The sequence below is a fragment of the Protomyctophum parallelum genome, assembly GCF_964188405.1.
Source record: "Protomyctophum parallelum genome assembly, chromosome: 20".
Lineage (NCBI taxonomy): Eukaryota > Metazoa > Chordata > Actinopteri > Myctophiformes > Myctophidae > Protomyctophum > Protomyctophum parallelum.
Window position 1 is genome coordinate 15,162,782 of NC_139718.1, and position 17,978 is coordinate 15,180,759.

The 17,978-nt window shown below is 45.3% G+C and overlaps 1 protein-coding gene across 1 annotated transcript in view; it reads right to left on the reverse strand.

Moving 5' to 3' along the window:
* The window catches only part of LOC310877334 (formin), a 70,267-nt gene extending 54,214 nt beyond the window's left edge, over positions 1-16,053 (reverse strand). Inside the window, exons 1-5 of the mRNA XM_083791156.1 lie at positions 13,566-16,053; positions 13,149-13,272; positions 10,485-10,546; positions 7,059-7,849; positions 3,922-4,063 (exon numbers count right to left, since the gene is read on the reverse strand). Coding sequence (XP_083647282.1) covers positions 3,922-4,063; positions 7,059-7,849; positions 10,485-10,546; positions 13,149-13,272; positions 13,566-15,431 — 2,985 coding nt within the window. The 5' untranslated portion in view covers positions 15,432-16,053. The remainder of the gene's footprint in view (positions 1-3,921; positions 4,064-7,058; positions 7,850-10,484; positions 10,547-13,148; positions 13,273-13,565) is intronic.
* Between the last annotated feature and the right edge of the window lie 1,925 nt (positions 16,054-17,978).

The following is a 17,978-nucleotide window of genomic DNA, read 5'->3' on the forward strand; positions in this document are numbered from 1 at the left end:
ACGCTCATGTAGGCAACGAATGTTTGGCACCCCTCCCGGCACCCTCCTCACTCCCTTAACCGGAACGTCTCTAAACGTTATTGGGAGCCGTCGGAATGCGGTGGAAACGGCCGATATACATAATGTACACACGCATTCCATTCTCGTCAGCTCGTCTCCCCTCGTTTGGGCTGGAGCCCTGGGCTCTGGGCTCTGGTGGTGGCAACGATCTGGAGCCCTGGGCTCTGGTGGTGGCAACGATCTGGCAACACTTTCCGTACAAGTGCATCGGGGCTTGTAGGCTATAGGCATGTACTGTCATCACACACGTGAGGTGTGTGTGTGTGTGTGTGTGTGTGTGTGTGTGTGTGTGTGTGTGTGTGTGTGTGTGTGTGTGTGTGTGTGTGTGTGTGCGCGCGCGTGCGCACGTGCGTGTGTGTGTGTGCTTGTATTATTATACATGTATTACTTGAAGGGGCGGCAGTGGCTCAGGAGCTAGAGCGGCCGCTTGGGACATGGAAGGTTCCCAGTTCAGTCCCATAAGCCAAATTCCAATACCCCAAATCTCGGCCACTCGCTCACTCACACTCACTCACTCACACTCGCTCACTCCAGCATTGTGGCGTTACAGTGAAATTGGTGACCTGCTGAAATATGTGACAATCGTGTGTAGACGTCACATATAATAATGTCAGTTTCTGAATGTAAATCATTGCAGTTTGTTCATTAGCAGAGTTCAACCCAACAGTATTCAGGCCACGTTTTTAAAGACCTCTATGTAAGTTGTGTGAAGTCCACACATATTTCGCCAGGTCACCAATTTCACCGTAATTTGCCATGCTGGAGTGATCGAGTGTGAGTGAGCGAGTGGCCGAGATTCTGGGTATTGGAATTTGGCTCTGGATTAGCATCGGAGCGTTCTTGAGCAAGACACTGAACCCCTAATTTCACCCGATGAGCAGGTTGGTGCCTTGTATGGTACAAACCCAGCACAACACTGCTAATGCTAGGGTTAGGGAAGCACACAAGTTTCACTAGAAATACTTGCATGGAGCTACCATGTGATGATGACAGTGTATATTCAATCTGGCTAACAATCTGGCTGGCTGTGTGTGTGTGTGTGTGTGTGTGTGTGTGTGTGTGTGTGTGTGTGTGTGTGTGTGTGTGTGTGTGCGCGTGTGTGTGTGTGTGTGTGTGTGTGTGTGTGTGTGTGTGTGCGTGCGTGCGTGTGCACACGGATTGATATCAGTGGTACGGGGAGGGAGAGAGGGAGGCAGACCACTGGCTGCTTGGTCAGATACTGCAAAGTAAGGTAAAACATTGTCTCATTGCCTCCTCCAACAAGACTTAACTTACACCCTAATACTTTGTTGATCAGGGTCCCCCAGGGATCTATACTCTACTCTATCAATCACCAAACCTCTCTCAGCAAAAATGGCAGATCTACAAGCCCAGATCTGAGGTTGTAGATCTGCTATTTCTGCTGAATTCCTTTCGCCCAGAATAGGATGGCTATACGGCATCATGTGGTTGTGGACTCAAATCTGGAAGTAAACGGCTCACTCACTTTTGGGCTCTAGTTTGTAACGGGTTGGGTTTCCATTCATCCAGCCATTACACGCCCTTACAACAGACTCAGAAACGCCACTCCCAACACCCATTTGGTATAAATAAATCAGCTCTAAACCGGAGCTCAGCAGCGTGCCAGCAGGTTTCTTTCTGTGCACAACAGTCTGTCTGTTCACCTTCAGCTGTAATGGTAATGGATGTGTGACTTTCCTCTTACTAGCTTAAGACTCAAAACTGCCTGGATGGGCCCGGACGGTTAGCTCAACTGTCTGGGCACCTAGGCTGCTGAGCCAGCCTGACGGTGTGCCGCTGGTTCGACTCCCGATCCCGACGGCCTTTGCTGCATGTCTTCCCCCCCATCTCTCTCCCTGTTTCCTGTCAGATTACTTTCAACCTATCAATAAAGGCAGAAAAAACCTGCCTATAGATGAAAGCAAATCTATCCATCCATCTATATCCATCCATCATATATATCTACTTCAATCCATCCATTCTCCATCATGAATTGATTATCAACTCTGCATGGATAACCCCCCCCCCAAAGCTATTCAACTATAGTCAAGCTTCTGGGAAGCCATCATCGGTTGATGATTCAGACGATTTCTCTCTCCGTGCGAGCATAAACTTTTAGGGATAAAAGATGGGAATCTAAACTAAGTAACTTTTGTTTAGCCAACCTTTGGACTGCCAAGCATGCTGCGAGGAGAGGCACGTTCACTCACACAGCGCTGTCTCCCTGTGTAATCACAGAGTTGGACTGCAACTCATCTCGCTGGTCCCCAAACAAAGATCATCTGATCACGAGTCTAGAATCTGCACGCCCAGGATCACACCTCAACATGGATATCAGAGCTTCACTGTGCTTATCTACACACAGTAAGTAAGCAGCTTGATGTACAAGTACACCCCCTGGACATGATGTACAAGTACGCCCCCTGGACATGACGCTAGTATGTCGCAGGGACTTACCCCCAATACAACCGTTGATGCTGAGTGCCAAGCAGGGAGGCATTTGGTATGACCAGGCCATGGATCGAACCCTGACCTCCCAGTCTCAGGGCGGACACTCTAACCACAAGGCCAATTAGCTGGTTATATCTAGGACCACAAAACACCACCGAGGCAAATTCAAATGCTCAAATTATTGTATTCTGCACATGTTTTTTGTGGATTAGTCTTTAACTGGGGTTAACATTACAGGACTCTGATGATGATGTCAGGTCTAGACAGGAGACAGTTGGCAGGACTGGTGTCTGGTTGTGGCCTAGTTGAGTTGGATCGAATGTTGGACAGTTTCAGAGTGACCAGAGTGGATAGAGAGGGTTCCAGGGACGGAGGCAAAGGGAAGAAGAATACGCACGTGCACCACACACACACACACACACACACGCACACGCACACGCACGCACACACACACACACACACACACACACACACACACACACACACACACACACACACAAGGAAGCCCTGTGGAGTGGACTGGAGCCGTAGCGGATTGATCAGAATAGGGGCCATGTACTGTATGGATTTAGAGGGGACAGTCTGGGCCTGTGGCCGATTTTTAACTGCTTGGACGCCACTGCAAGGACCACAGGGGCAGCCAGGATGCTGCTGCTGACACAGAATTCTGGCTGCAGCAGAAGTGCAGAGTTGCAACATTGACATGTATAGGACCGTTCTAAATTCCCTTATTGTTATGTACTGTACTGTTTGTCCAAAGAAAAAAGGACTGAAATAAACTAAACTAAACTAAACGTAGCTCACAAACTCAGAACTCACATAGTTTATGATTAGAGTGATGGAATACATGGTAACACACACAACACGCTACACAAACATGCAGTGCACACAACAAGCCAAGCGAGGCCGGTGTCGGTTTGCCTTTGACTTTAGAGTATCGGTTCACCAGGGCAGAGAAATCCAGCTTGATTGTGAAGCTCTGCTGAAATGAAACCAGAACAACCGGGTTGGATTGACTTTCAAAATAAGCCAAGGAGAAGTGAACTCATTATAACCCAATAGCCTGGCTTGACCCAGCACAAAAACCTGGAAACTTGGCAACTACGGTGTGGAACACAAGAGAATAAGACTCCATTTCTTCCAGCCATCTCTTTGTTTTCTCGTTTTGATTTATGACTCGACATGACGGACGGCACTCAAAAAAGAAAAAAAAACACTTTAAAAACATTAAAAAGCTTCAGGTAAAGCATGTGTCATCACTTGACACATTTTAAAGTTCATACACTTTCCCACACGGGATGTCATGCTGCACCTCCTCATCACATGCCACAGAACAATCTCAAACAAGCGGTAGAACGCAGACAAATAGCAGAAAGCGTTGACGAGTCAGAGGTTCAACACCAAACATACCTTCTTGGTTTTAGCTTTTTTCTCGTAGGTGTCGGACAATGGCTTCTTCTTGGGCTGCAGCGTGGCCTTGGAGAAGAGATCTTCGAACTCTGTGGTGTTGACGATGTCTGGCTCCTCCAGGGCTCCCCATAGTGTGTTGTTGCTGGAATAAGACAGACACTTCACACTTAACTTAAGCCATTTAGGCCTGACATCGAAATAAAAAAAACGTTCGCTCTGAAAGAATATATATTCAAAGTTTTGTGCCGCATTTTCACGATTAGACCTACAAGCTATGAGCTTGTAGATCTGCTATTTTTCAATAGCTAAAGTATAACATAATGCTTAGTTAAAACACCAAAAGGGGATCCTGCCCAGAATGGGTTAAGCCCTATACTTAGCGAAAATAGCCTGTCTACAAGCAATGACGCCATTATGTTGTGAGCTTGTAGATCAGCTATTTTTGCTTATTTTTCTTTACTTTCTTTGGGGGAGAGAATATTTGTCTTGTGAAATTTTATGAAACCTTTTGGAGATTTTCAAATACAAAATAAGGATGCCAAGTTGATTAAGGTCAAAGCGATGTAATTTTGCGAGGTAGATTTGCGAGGTAGATTTGCGAGGTAGATTTGCCGAGCTGCCACAACGCAAATAAAAGGCATAAAAGGCCACAATGACCAGGTCGTTATGGCCGTGGCCAGATCAGGCTGCTTGGCACAAAGTGAAAATACTACTCATGTAAAATGTGGTTTCTGCCAGGAATTATCTACAAAATATAGTTGTTTATTTCAGGCGTATTCGGTCTGCTTCTATATGTTTATCTCAATTCTCCTTTTTCCCTGCATGACACAAACTGAGATAGGGAATTCCAAAGCCAGTCGGGGCTCTGCACTTGAATAAATAAAATAAACGGATAACGGATAAATAACCTAATATGTGCTAGCAAAAGACGATTAAAAAAAATAAACATTCGCATTGTTTCCGAAGGTGCTGGATTCATGGCGATGGGATAGTTTCTGCAATAAAGGAGCTTTTACAGGCAAACGAGGAAGACGATGGGAGCGAATGCTGTGTTTGGGCCGTTGCTTGGCAACCTGGTGAAAGCAAACAGAAGCTGCACGCGGGAGGACGAGCGCTAAGACGTTGGGATCACAGGGTTCAGCATGGCTCTGCTACCAGTACCTAGCGCCTCTCACCACGGCCACTGCCACAACCCATAACCCTGCAGGAGGAGACAGTGACCATGAAGCAGCACATATCCAAAGCACCGCTTGTCCACCTTCAGGATTTCGACGAAATCGATTCGAATCGATTGAACCACGGACAACACCCATTTGATACAATGTACACACTGTCAAATCCTGTATGCATGAATTTAATACTGAAAGTGCACAAATGGAATACAATGGAGCCGTGTTAAGGGTCCATTTGATTCCATACGTACACTCTTGGAGTATACTGAGCTGTAAGGGATACATTTGGTTCATAACTTTCAATAATTTAACTTGGGACTCACTGGGACCCCCTCAAGGACCCCCGGACACATGGTGAGAACCTAAAGCATAGTTAGAACCGCAAGCACCCACGCGCACACACACACGCACGCACGCACACACTTATCATCACTGTTATAACTCTGTTTACTCTTCCCTCCACTGACCTGTCATAAGTTCAGTTTTTGGCAGGTCAGTCTACACTAGAGAAAGCTTTTTTTTTTTACGACTAACGAGACGAGCTGGAGGTTTTACCGGGGCTTAAATACCACAGCAATCAACTCACTCAATTAGTGTGAAGTTAGTCCAATTGTCTCCGTTTGTTGTTGGCCTCCTATCGCAGTGGTGAAAACTGAAATGTATTTATCTGAAGCAGCCAAAAGGCTTAATGATACTGTCCTACAATCCCCCACGTCATTTGTCACTGCCTTGCCTTCAGCAGGGAGGTAAATACTGTATGAAATGGACCGTCTCTTGAGACAGCTGCCTGGGTCGGAAAAGTTAATTATATAATCCCCCCCCCCCCCCAAAAAAAGAACGTTTAGCTTGCAAGAAAATGTTATAATCGGCTATATTATGCCTTACATGTTTTGAACTCAAATCTGTGCTTCTGGTGGTTACTGGAATAACATAATTTGATGGGGGTCCATGATGGGGGTCCATGGCCAGATACATATCATTTTGGGGCTCCTTCACACACACAAGTTTGAGAACCACTGACATACTAGAAACATACATTTTTCTGAAAACTGTTTGGATTTAGAAGACATAACATTGTGTCGAATCAGCCGGCAGGTCTTAATTTGGGTCAATTACATTTAAAGCTTCTAAAGCCCCCGTTGCATCATCTTCACGCAGCTTCCCCGGGAAGTCGCTCCGCGCGCTACGCTGCCGACCACTCGTTGGACTTACATTCGTGCACCTGGCATCATTTCAAGGCTTACAGCGTTTCCCCCCTCATAACTCCAGACCCTCACACCATTAACGCAGATGACACCGTTGATCCAGATACAGTTAAACATCTGACCCATTTAATGCCCCTTAAACTTGCACCTCTACTGTAAAATTTATAGCACATGAAACTGCTAGTGGCCCAGTCGGTTCTCTCCATACACTGGCCAAAACCAGCTAGAGTGCAAACCACAACTCCACTTCCCCCCCGACTAATCCAGCCATGGAAATACAAGGCTATAAAGCTAAAGGGCCCTGGCATTCAAGAGGCACAGACCACAGCCACTGTAAATGGCCTGGATAATCGGCTTCATTACGGAGCATCTCAACTGAACTGGGAAGTAACACTGTAACAAGAGGAATGAATGTCTGAATGTTCAGAATATGAGACGCAGCCTACAGTGAACGCCAGACTCACACAGTGGGTGGTCAAGTGATGATATAAGTCTACACAATTAGAGAATGGAGAGGAATTGTTATTTTGATCAATGTCTGCCTGTTATCTCTCCTAATGGCACCACGTCAACACAGCATGGAATTGTGGACAAAATCGCACAATCGTATTCGCGACAAAATATTCTAAGTTGTGGGTTGTAGATCTCATCGGTGGTCCGTGGCTCAAACGCCATATAAATAATGGACCTTGATATTAAAAGGTTTGAAAAGCGCTGTTGTAATGGAATGAGGGTTGTCGGCGCCACCGGGTATACGTACTTATTGTCCTGATGAATCTGGATGCGGGTCCAGTACAGGGGCTTCATGGGACAGGCCGGCTCCACGGCAGGCTTCCGCGGGGCCTGCTCCACCTTCTGGAAGCTGAAGCCCCCCATCATGGGGGGAGGCGGCGGAGGGCCGGCGCCTGGAGGGGGCGGAGGCGGAGGAGGCCCGGCTCCGAGCAGACCGGGAGGAGGCGGGGGTGGGGGGGGAGGAGGAGGACCACCTCCTGGCAGAGGTGGGGGAGGTGGGGGTGGTGGGGGGGGTGCCCCTCCGCCGCACGGCAACGGGGGAGGTGGGGGTGGTGGGGGAGGTGCCCCTCCGCCACACGGCAACGGGGGAGGTGGGGGAGGTGGTGGAGGCGGTGGTCCGGTCTGGCCTGGGTATGGAGGAGGAGGAGGAGGAGGAGGAGGAGGTGGGCAAGGTCCAGGGGCCCCCGAGGCCAGCTCGGCTCTGCCTCCCAGGTTCATCTCGATGGAGTCCAGGTTGAGTTTCTTCGGCGGGCTCTGGCCGGGGCTCTGAGCAGGGTGGCCGCCGCTCTCGCCCTCCGGGGTTTTGATGAAGGTGTCCCGGTCGGTTTGGACGCACACGTTGCGGTAGGTCTTTGGAGTATGGTGGTCCGCGGTGGACACGCAGGCCTCCTCGTGCTGCGGCACACCTTGTCCCACCGGTTCCACAGCCACCGCCGCGCCTCGGTCTCTTAGCTCCATCTGGCCCGTCTCTCCGTCCAGCCGCGACATGGCGACGGCATGCTCCCCTCGAAGCTGGAAGATCCGGAGCTCACATTCAGCCTGCAAGGAGCAAGAGGAAAAAACAAACAAACAAACAAACAAATGTCAAAAACATCCAAAAACTATGCTTCAATCAATTTTAGATTTTCTTGACGAACCATTTGATGAAAATGCATCAGTGAAATTTCAGGAACTCTTCTTAGAAAAATCACAATTTGATTCCATCCGATCTTTCCATAAATAAAACCTATTAAACAGACATTTCAAGCAATGTAGAAAAATGGGAAATACAGAAATCCACCCAAAAGGAAAGGAAAAGCATTTTCAATGGATCTAACATATGTTCCTTTTTAACTTGTGGTCAGTTTAGAAGTGAATTGGGCATGTTGCATCCTTTCTCGTGGCTAAACTAAACTCCCCATCTCTCCATCTTATTTTAAAGGTCAGCGATTAATGACAGTGATTTGCATAGCAGACAAAGGCAAATACTGAGAACCCCATAGTCTCTAATACGAGACTCAAAAGGTAAGTATTCTGCAATACCGTTAGCACTATGTTTTGCAGTCTGCCGTGGACATGACTTAATAATAATAATAATAATGGACATGACTTAAGGGACACATGATCATTTGGAGGAGGAGAGAGAACACAAACAAACTGAGACCTGTGATAAACTTTTAAACTTTTGAGTTAATACAACATTGGCAGCTTCTATCCCGGATTTGAACCTGTTTCTTCTGCCATTTTTTACCTTTGAGCTAACAGAGCCTGTCTGCTTGCACAGGGGATAAATTGAATCTTGACCATCAGGTCAAAATTTGTGTCAGATCCTGTGTCTAGGAGACCTTTAACACAATCTGAATGTCTCAGTAGAAGAGCAGGCGGGAGATGAAATACAACCATCGCAATTGTATTAAGTTATATTGTATTAATAAACAAACCTTTATTGGTGGGTGCCAATAAAATAAAGTGGAAATGTGAGTACTTTGTCCTCCATTGATTTGAAATTTTGGATGTGGTAATTTTTTATTCATACTTTCATTAATTCCACTGAGAAAACCCATTGTTGATGTGCAAACCCTTTTTCCTAATTTATATAAATATTTCATTTTACATACAACTACCCGAAAAGCATTACTGTACTGGCATTACTGTAATGGAGTATGACAGTAAGAACTAATGACAGGTTGCTTAACATTGCACTTGAATCTATAATTAACCAGGGACGTTGGATTTCATGTTGACTTAGCGCCATCTTGTGCAGCTACAGAAAACTGCAAGTGAGTCAAGCTGATCTTCCACAAGAAACGTTTTCATTAGAAAGATTAGTTGACCTCATAATGTACATGTAAGACATGTAAGTCAATTTTGTCATCCACTACCCTAGATTCCTGCTTTAAATGTAACTTTTCAAGAATTACAGTAGAACTTCCTGCTAGACAAAGGCAACCCACGTTCTGTAAAAGCCCCCCCCCCTCCCCCTAGTATCTAACATTATGTTTCTGGGACAGTAGAAGCTCTCATATTCATATCGGTTTTAATCCAAAAGGTGTCAGATGTTGTTTTCTGTTAGTTGTTGTGTAGTGTAGTTTGCGGTTAGTTGTTGTGTAGTGTAGTTTGCTGTTAGTTGTTGTGTAGTGTAGTTTGCTGTTAGTTGTTGTATAGTGTAGTTTGCTGTTAGTTGTTGTGTAGTGTAGTTTGCGGATAGTTGTTGTGTAGTGTAGTTTGCGGTTAGTTGTTGTGTAGTGTAGTTTTCTGTTAGTTGTTGTGTAGTGTAGTTTGCTGTTAGTTGTTGTGTAGTGTAGTTTGCTGTTAGTTGTTGTGTAGTGTAGTTTGCTGTTAGTTGTTGTGTAGTGTAGTTTGCGGTTAGTTGTTATGTAGTGTAGTTTGCTGTTAGTTGTTGTGTAGTGTAGTTTGCTGTTAGTTGTTGTGTAGTGTAGTTTGCGGTTAGTTGTTGTGTAGTGTAGTTTGCGGTTAGTTGTTGTGTAGTGTAGTTTTCTGTTAGTTGTTGTGTAGTGTAGTTTTCTGTTAGTTGTTGTGTAGTGTAGTTCGCTGTTAGTTGTTGTGTAGTGTAGTTCGCTGTTAGTTGTTGTGTAGTGTAGTTTGCTGTTAGTTGTTGTGTAGTGTAGTTTGCTGTTAGTTGTTGTGTAGTGTAGTTTGCTGTTAGTTGTTGTGTAGTGTAGTTTGCTGTTAGTTGTTGTGTAGTGTAGTTTGCTGTTAGTTGTTGTGTAGTGTAGTTTGCTGTTAGTTGTTGTGTAGTGTAGTTTGCTGTTAGTTGTTGTGTAGTGTAGTTTGCTGTTAGTTGTTGTGTAGTGTAGTTTTCGGTTAGTTGTTGTGTAGTGTAGTTTGCGGTTAGTTGTTATGTAGTGTAGTTTGCTGTTAGTTGTTGTGTAGTGTAGTTTGCTGTTAGTTGTTGTGTAGTGTAGTTTGCTGTTAGTTGTTGTGTAGTGTAGTTTGCTGTTAGTTGTTGTGTAGTGTAGTTCGCTGTTAGTTGTTGTGTAGTGTAGTTCGCTGTTAGTTGTTGTGTAGTGTAGTTTGCTGTTAGTTGTTGTGTAGTGTAGTTCGCTGTTAGTTGTTGTGTAGTGTAGTTTGCTGTTAGTTGTTGTGTAGTGTAGTTAGCTGTTAGTTGTTGTGTAGTTTGCTGTTAGTTGTTGTGTAGTGTAGTTTGCTGAATTCATGTGTGAACAACACTTACATGCAACTTCTCCACCTCCTCTTTGCATTCTCTCTTCAGCTGCAAGAGGGAAGCCTGGTGCTCTGAATGGAACATCAAGAACAACACACGGTTAGAAGACTCTCATACTCTCATATGACCTATAGAGCATCCAGTGGGTCGGGGCCCCATTGTGGGTCACGGACCGATTTTCGGGTGTTGCGAGCGAATTTCCCCCTTCTTTTTTCATACATTACTAAGAAAAAAATCATTAATAAAATTAAAACAATCAAAATAAATTCTAAAATTAAAGGATTCAGTGATTTGGGTGATTTGGGTGATTTGGAAAACAAGTGTGGGGGGACATGCGACAGGCCAGCACGCACACCAAGGCCTGCCCCCACTCGATCATGATTAGCGGAAGGCCCCTCTCTATCCTGATTGGATGAAGGCTGGGCCACCTACCCAAAAACTAAACTTACGGTTTTCTGACCACCAGAGGTTAACTGGGGACAGGGAGGAACTCCTTATATGGTCAGCACACTCTATAGTAGGGAGGATTATCACAACAAAACAAAAAAAGATGTGATATTTGAATTAAGTTAAATCACTGAATATACCTCTTTTGGGTCACAGGCTAAAACATTTGGGAACCACTGCACTAGAGCATGGGTCTAGGGACCTTAGCTGAGAGAGAAATGAAGCAGGCGGGACCCCCCACTACATATTATAAAATTGTGTTTGCAGATTCAACTTTTTCTTGGATTTCATAGATAGCTCCGTAGACTTGTTTGACAGCATCGAAGACATTTCTGTCTTCAGTCGTAAGATACTACTGAAGCGTAAATCACTTCCCCTGTGTAACATTAAAAGGGCTACGCTCCAACTCAACCAACCTGTTTTGATTTGCAATTGTAACTACAGTGCCTGCAGTAGAACAACATTCTTCAACACAAACTGTACAGAACAAACAATATTATATAACAAGTTATATTTCTAAACATTTTAAAAATGTGACAGATCTGTGTATGTGAAAGAATCCACAGCGCTAAATATTTGACAGGCATGGGACAAAATGTTGAATTTCTATTTTTCTAGCGAAATTGTGACTTTGTCAACCCACAGAGAATTAAAGGATACAAAATATATTTGAAGCTCATTTTTGATATTACTGATTTGATTTATCATCATGGGGATAATACTGTGTGTGGTACTGGTATTTTGCTGAGAAAGATATACGCATTACTCTGAAACATGTCGTTTTATACACTGGTGGTGATTGTCCAGCGTGAGCTTGAATCTGGACACGCACGCACGCACGCGCACACGCACGCACACACAGCTGTCAAACCATCAGGTAAGACCTTTGCTCTGCCTATTTATCTGCCAATTTAATTGTGCTTTAAACCAAGATAAAAAACCGCTCCTATAAACAGTCCATGTGTGTGTGTGTGTGTGTGTGGCTGCATGCATACACAGTGCAGACAGAAAAGGCCGACATTTTTTCCTTGCCAAGATTCCTGTTCATTCCCTACAACTTTCTAAATCCCAACCAAGCACATAATCCTGTGATCTCATGAAACTTCACAGACCGCACCATGACTGTGTGTAGACAGACACTACCCTGGATTCCTGCTTAAATGGATTTAAAGGATATCTTACGCCCAGCTTCATCTGAAGCTCAGCCACATACTGTATAGCACTGTGATGCTTGTCACCCCTCCTATTGCATTAGCCGGCCAGATTAAGAGTTTCGGCTGAGCACGTCTGGAGGCTCAGTGTACCGTGGCAGAAAGGAAATAAACACCAATGCCGACACAGGAAACAGTCTAAACAGTAAACACAACATATTTCTCAATGCTACTCACACATGTTCACAGCCTAAGAAAGGAGTAAGGAATATATGTGTAAGGTCATCCTGCTACAGTATAGCCATATCAGCACTCACTCAGGGTTTTGTTTTGCCTGCCTATCACTCTATTGTGAGGAGGGCATGGGAAAAAGTGCACGAAACATGTCCTTTTAAGTAGGCTGGAGGAGATGTTGTGTTATGTCAGCGTTTCTGTACTTGTTAACAAAACTAAAACACATAATAACACAAAAACAGATGCTAGGTTAATTCCTTACCTGGTATCCTATAGTTTCAGTTTTTATAATAGTATATTATTTAGACTCATGCTAGGTTCATGGTTTACCAGGGAGCCTAGTTTACTGAGGCACTATGTCACTATGTACTACGTAGTAGTATTAAGTATGCAATGAATTGCGATTACTTTGCTCATCGTAAATTGCTCCGGATTAAAGCAATACAGAAATAGTAATGTAATGTGAAGTAATGCTATGTTGGAATGTTGGTACTAAGCAAAGCAAAGCAAAGTTACTATATTTACCCAGGGTAACTGGACTAAGCTCAAGAACTTGTTTACAGCCAGGCCCTGCTCATAGAACATTTCATGGTAGGGGTTCAATGCCTTGCTCAAGGGCACTTCAGCGGTGGTAATTTTAAAGTGCCGGGATACGAACTAGCGACCTTCCGATATCAAGACCGCTCCGCAAACCGTTCGGCCACCGCTGCCCCTAACAATACTAACAATTTGTAAGGATGTTGTAATATGTACGTATATGTGTTTCCTGGGGCAATGAAATGAGTCAAATTAGTGCCTCCTTCAAGCAATTATCTTTGGGTGCGGCGCTCCATGTTCTCACCTGCCTCCGTGTACCTGAGCCCCACCTTCTCCTCCTCATCCTTGGGCTTAGGTGGGGGCCAGACGGCCTGGAGACGCCCTGGGGTCCGGTCCTCAGTATCTATAGGAGACGCAGGAGACTCCGTCTAGCAGGAAGAAAGACAGAAAATAGTGCACACTTATAAACAAACACACTGGCATGGACACTGGAATACACACAGATTTATTTTTTTTTATTTTTATTTAACCTTTATTTAACCTTTCTTTTCAGAGAGTCTACATTTCCCCAGAGGAAATGGATGCATTTCATTCAGCTTGACCATAAACAGGGAGAAAACATATCTGTGATATGATGTTCCTACTATAATACAAAATACAGATGCAATTACAGAAGCTATGCATTGAATCAATTTGGATTTCAAATTGTGTCACCACGTACTTTATCCTCTGTGGGACTTTTGGGCTCACTGCCAGGAGATCTGGAAGTTCTCTCGAAAATGGACTTCAGCAGATCCTTCTCGCCTTTGATCTTCTTTTTCACGGCCTCTAGATCCATAGGGTCCGTTGTTTCCTTTTTAATCACCTTTGGCCCAAAGAAACTCTTGAAGGTTTCATAGGCCATGTCTGAGGCTGTCCGCCTTGTGACGGTGGACGGCAATGCGGTCATTTCTGCTCCTGGCGCTTTCTCAATCACCGCTTCCTGGCCGCTGTCGGGCTCTTTGGGTCTGTGTTCCGCAGGGGGATCCTGCAAGTGGTCCTCCGCCTTTTGTGTCCCATCTTGGCTTTCCGTGGCAACATTTGTTTCAGCAGTCACTGCCCTGGGCTCGGTCCGTTTCTTTGTCAGAGCGGCGGTGACCTGCTCGGGAAAGAAGCTTTTCCCTTTGTTCACTGTACTCTTGAGGTTGAGCAGGGCCAGGTCGGCGTCCTTCTCACTCTGCTTGATCTCCGCTAGCGTCTCCCTGTCCTCGCCTACCGCTCCCTTCCTCAGCACCCGCAGCCCGCTGAAGAGCGCCGGCAGCTGGAAGGAGGGGGCCGGGGAGAGGGCCGTGCCCCTGGAGGAGGGTGAGGCAGCGGAGGTGGCAGACAAGGCCATTGTGTCCGCAGGCAGGTCAGAGGCAGGCGTGTGGCGCTGGCTCTGCGATGGGGAGTCAGGAATGGGACTTGGCTCGCGGACAGCTGGGCACTCTCCAGGGACACAGCAGGACAGCAACGTGGTTTGGCTCGATTCTGAAAGGTCCTTTGTCTTATCATGAACAGTGTCGGGAGGAGGCTTCTGTGAGCTGGAGCAGGCTTTAACTGAATCATCAGGTGGCGTAGAGACCTGGTTTGTGAAAGGCCTCTCAGCCACAGCCTCCTGCTCTCGTCCATCAAACAACGACCTCCTGTTTTGTCCCTCTGACCCCTTTGAATGTGAGGTGGTGACAGCATTATTAGATGCATCCTTCAAGTCTGGAAGTCCAGATGTGGTGGAGAGATCAACAGTTGAAGGCACAGAAGGGTTTCCTCCTCGACGCATAGAGCCAAGGCCAATTCTAGACATCGCTTTCCCCATCGTTTCTCCTTCCTCTGCCCCAGTGGAAGCAGCACTCGCATCGGGCCGACAGTTTTTGCTCTGCTGAGGAACATACAACGGCAACGCAGGGTCTGTCCCCGAGTCCGTTTTGCTGGCGTACTTGTGTGTGTAAAGAACAGATGCGTCTTTCAGCGATCTCTCCACCAGACTGTGCGTTCTGAACACAGGCAGCTGGTAGACCCCCGGCTCATCAATGTCACACATAACTGGACTGGAGGTCAGCTGACCCGAGTTATCAACACCATGTCCATGACCTAGTATCTCACTGTCCTCCTTGTGGAGGAGGGTCCCGCCGGTCTCGGCAAGTGTGTCCGATTCACTACCGAGGGCCCCCTCCTCATCCTCCGTTTCCGTATCGCTACAGATTTCCACCATGGTGACCTGGACCAGATCGGGGTCGACGGTCACGGTCTCTGATGTTCCACCTCGGTCCTCCTCACAGGACTCCGTCTCCCATGATTCAACATTCTGCTCGTTGTCACAGTTTCCAGACATATCTCCAGGCACTTTGAACGTGTCACTGCTGATAACATCCCCGGCACTTTGATCACCTTCGGACGGAGAACTCTGCTCGTTGGACAGTGTTCGGAAAGACGTCAGCACAGCAGTGCGGTGGCCTCTCACGGCTGGCGACACGGAACGTTCCCAGGCGAAGACATTGGAGAGTTTGTCCAGGAAGGAACCTGGGGGCTGCCTCCCCCGTCCGTCTGAACCATTACTTACACCGTCCATCTTTACTTAACCTGTGACATTCACTAAGAGCTAATGGAGTCGGTTCCAACGACGAGAGAGCAATTCCTGCACAGAGGGTCCATTGAGAATGTCACAAAAGGTGCATCTCCCAAACTCCAGCCATCCAACCTGCCCCCGTTCCACTTTTACCGTTGCTCGGGAACAAAAGGCCTTTGTGAGGACAAATCCCCCCTGGCTCGTCTTACGCTCTCCAGGAGGGCTCCAATTATAACAACACTATCCTATAATCCTGTTAAACTACACACAAGCAGACACCATATATATACACCGTACTACACTTTCACCACTACAAACTCATTTTAACTGTACATTGTAAAAAAAAGAAAAAGAAAAAAAAAGTTCAGTTCACTGTCCTTTGAGTGAGATTCCAAATGACGTCCTGGGAAAAAAAGGCCACGTTGTTCACTTCAGTTGCTGGAGGCATGAGTCTCACACAGAATAATCTCCCTGGGAAACGTGGGAGAAGTAGCCACTTCCACGCTTTCATGAACACAAAAAGGGTGCTTTGCAATTCCAATAAAGTTCGGTGTCCTTCCTTATGTGTCGATATAGAGCCGGGAGTCTTTTTCCACTGCCAAGCATGTGGGTGTGTGTGTCTCAAGGTACATGACAACTCTCTCTGTTTTAATGGGTGTGTGAGTGAGAAAAGCCCCTGTCTCTCAGGTTGGATAAAGTGCGTGTCTCACTGGTCGATCCGGTCTGGGCCCGCCCCTATCCCACCCTGCCTGGGAGGGCGCTACGGTACAAAGGGGAAGGCACCACAGGTGTCTGGTTACTACGGTTCACTTCCTCATAATGGCTTCCTCAGGTGAACACTCGGTGCCGTGCTGCTGCCTTTCAGTGTTTACAGGTCAAGAGAGAGAAATAAGCAACCAGGGGGCCCGTTTCACGGAACTTGGATTAGAGATTAAACCGGGATTTAACTGATATCCTGGCTTAATATATCCTAGATCAGCGATTAACCGGTTTCATGAAAGCTGGTTAATCTTGCCAGATTAAGTTTGCCAGTTAACCTGGATATGTTGAGGCTTGATTCGGTTTCATGAAAGCAATGCCACACTAGTTACCATGGAAACTAATGCTGTGGATTTAGCCTCCTCCGGACCAGGCTAACAGCCAGGTTTAACCTAATCCTGATGTCTCAATCTGATCACAAACCAATGATTTCTTCCACACTTCAATTCAATTATTATGGGTTTATGTTGCCTTGTTTTAATCGGTCTGCATTAGGACTAATTTAAGCACTATATAAAACCAAATAACCAAAATATATAAGCTGCACAACATCATCATGACAGCTTATGAGCTTGTAGATCAGCTACTTTGTGGTAAAGAAGAATGATTATATTATAATACAATTATATATTTTTTGTAAAGGTGAAAACATTACTAAATATTACCATTACTCATTGTTTTACAACATATTACCATTGTAACATTTCACCCACTATTGAACCCATGACCCATGGTTCACCAGTCTGGCCCGTCTGGACAACAACCCCCTTCCCCAAAGGTAGCTCCCTCAGAGGAGGGAGTTATGGCCAAATATCACAATGCTACAATATCATTATGCTTACAATATTAAGAATTCTGTGACATTTATTATTATTTATTATGCCTTTTAAACATAATACATAGCCTATTTGAACATATAGCTGAACTACAAGCTCACAACACGTAGAAACTATGACATGTTGTGAGCTTGTAGATATGATATGAAATTTAGGAAAATGTAGAATATATTTTGAAACATTTTTACAACACAAATCTAGTATGGGGGGGTCCCTGGCCAATTATTAAAACATTAGGAAACAAGCCCAAATAAGCAACTATAAAACACATAAAGCAATTTTTATCAAAAATATTTCTTACATCAAAACAAGCCCAAAGTCACTTATAATAAGTGGACATGGCAACACTGCTGCCTTTGTGCAATGTAAACACAGAGGTGGAGTTAAGGCGTATACAGCCCAGCCCACAACTGCTTAAGATCAGTGGTGGTGACTCTGAACAGCAGTGTTGCCATGTCCACTTATTATAAGCGACGTTGAGCTTGTTTTTCCGTAAAGTTGCTTGTATTGTAAATATTGGTAGTTGCAGTGTTTGGGGCTTGTTTCTAAAAGTGTAGTTGCTTATTTGGGCTTCCTACCTAATGCTGTTTGAATAAGTCATTTCTCATTTTATAAACATTTTCATGTCAAGGACCCCCAAATGTATTTGTCCGTGTATCCCCATCTGAAAACATTTTGTGCCAGGGACCCCAGTACTAGATTTCTTTGAAAATAGCAGATCTATAAGCTCACAAATGGCCGATGTGTATAGGTTTATAGTGCTCATGTGTTAGTCGCTTATTTTGGGATTGTTTTCATATACCTGATTGCTTATTTCTCTCGCAAAATCTGGCAACACTGTTGAGTAGTAACACTGTTGTAATTATGCACAATTAAGGCTTGACCCGCATCCTTGTATCTGTCCATAATCTCATAAATGTACCTAATCACTGAGTCTAAACCACACAAGCCCAAG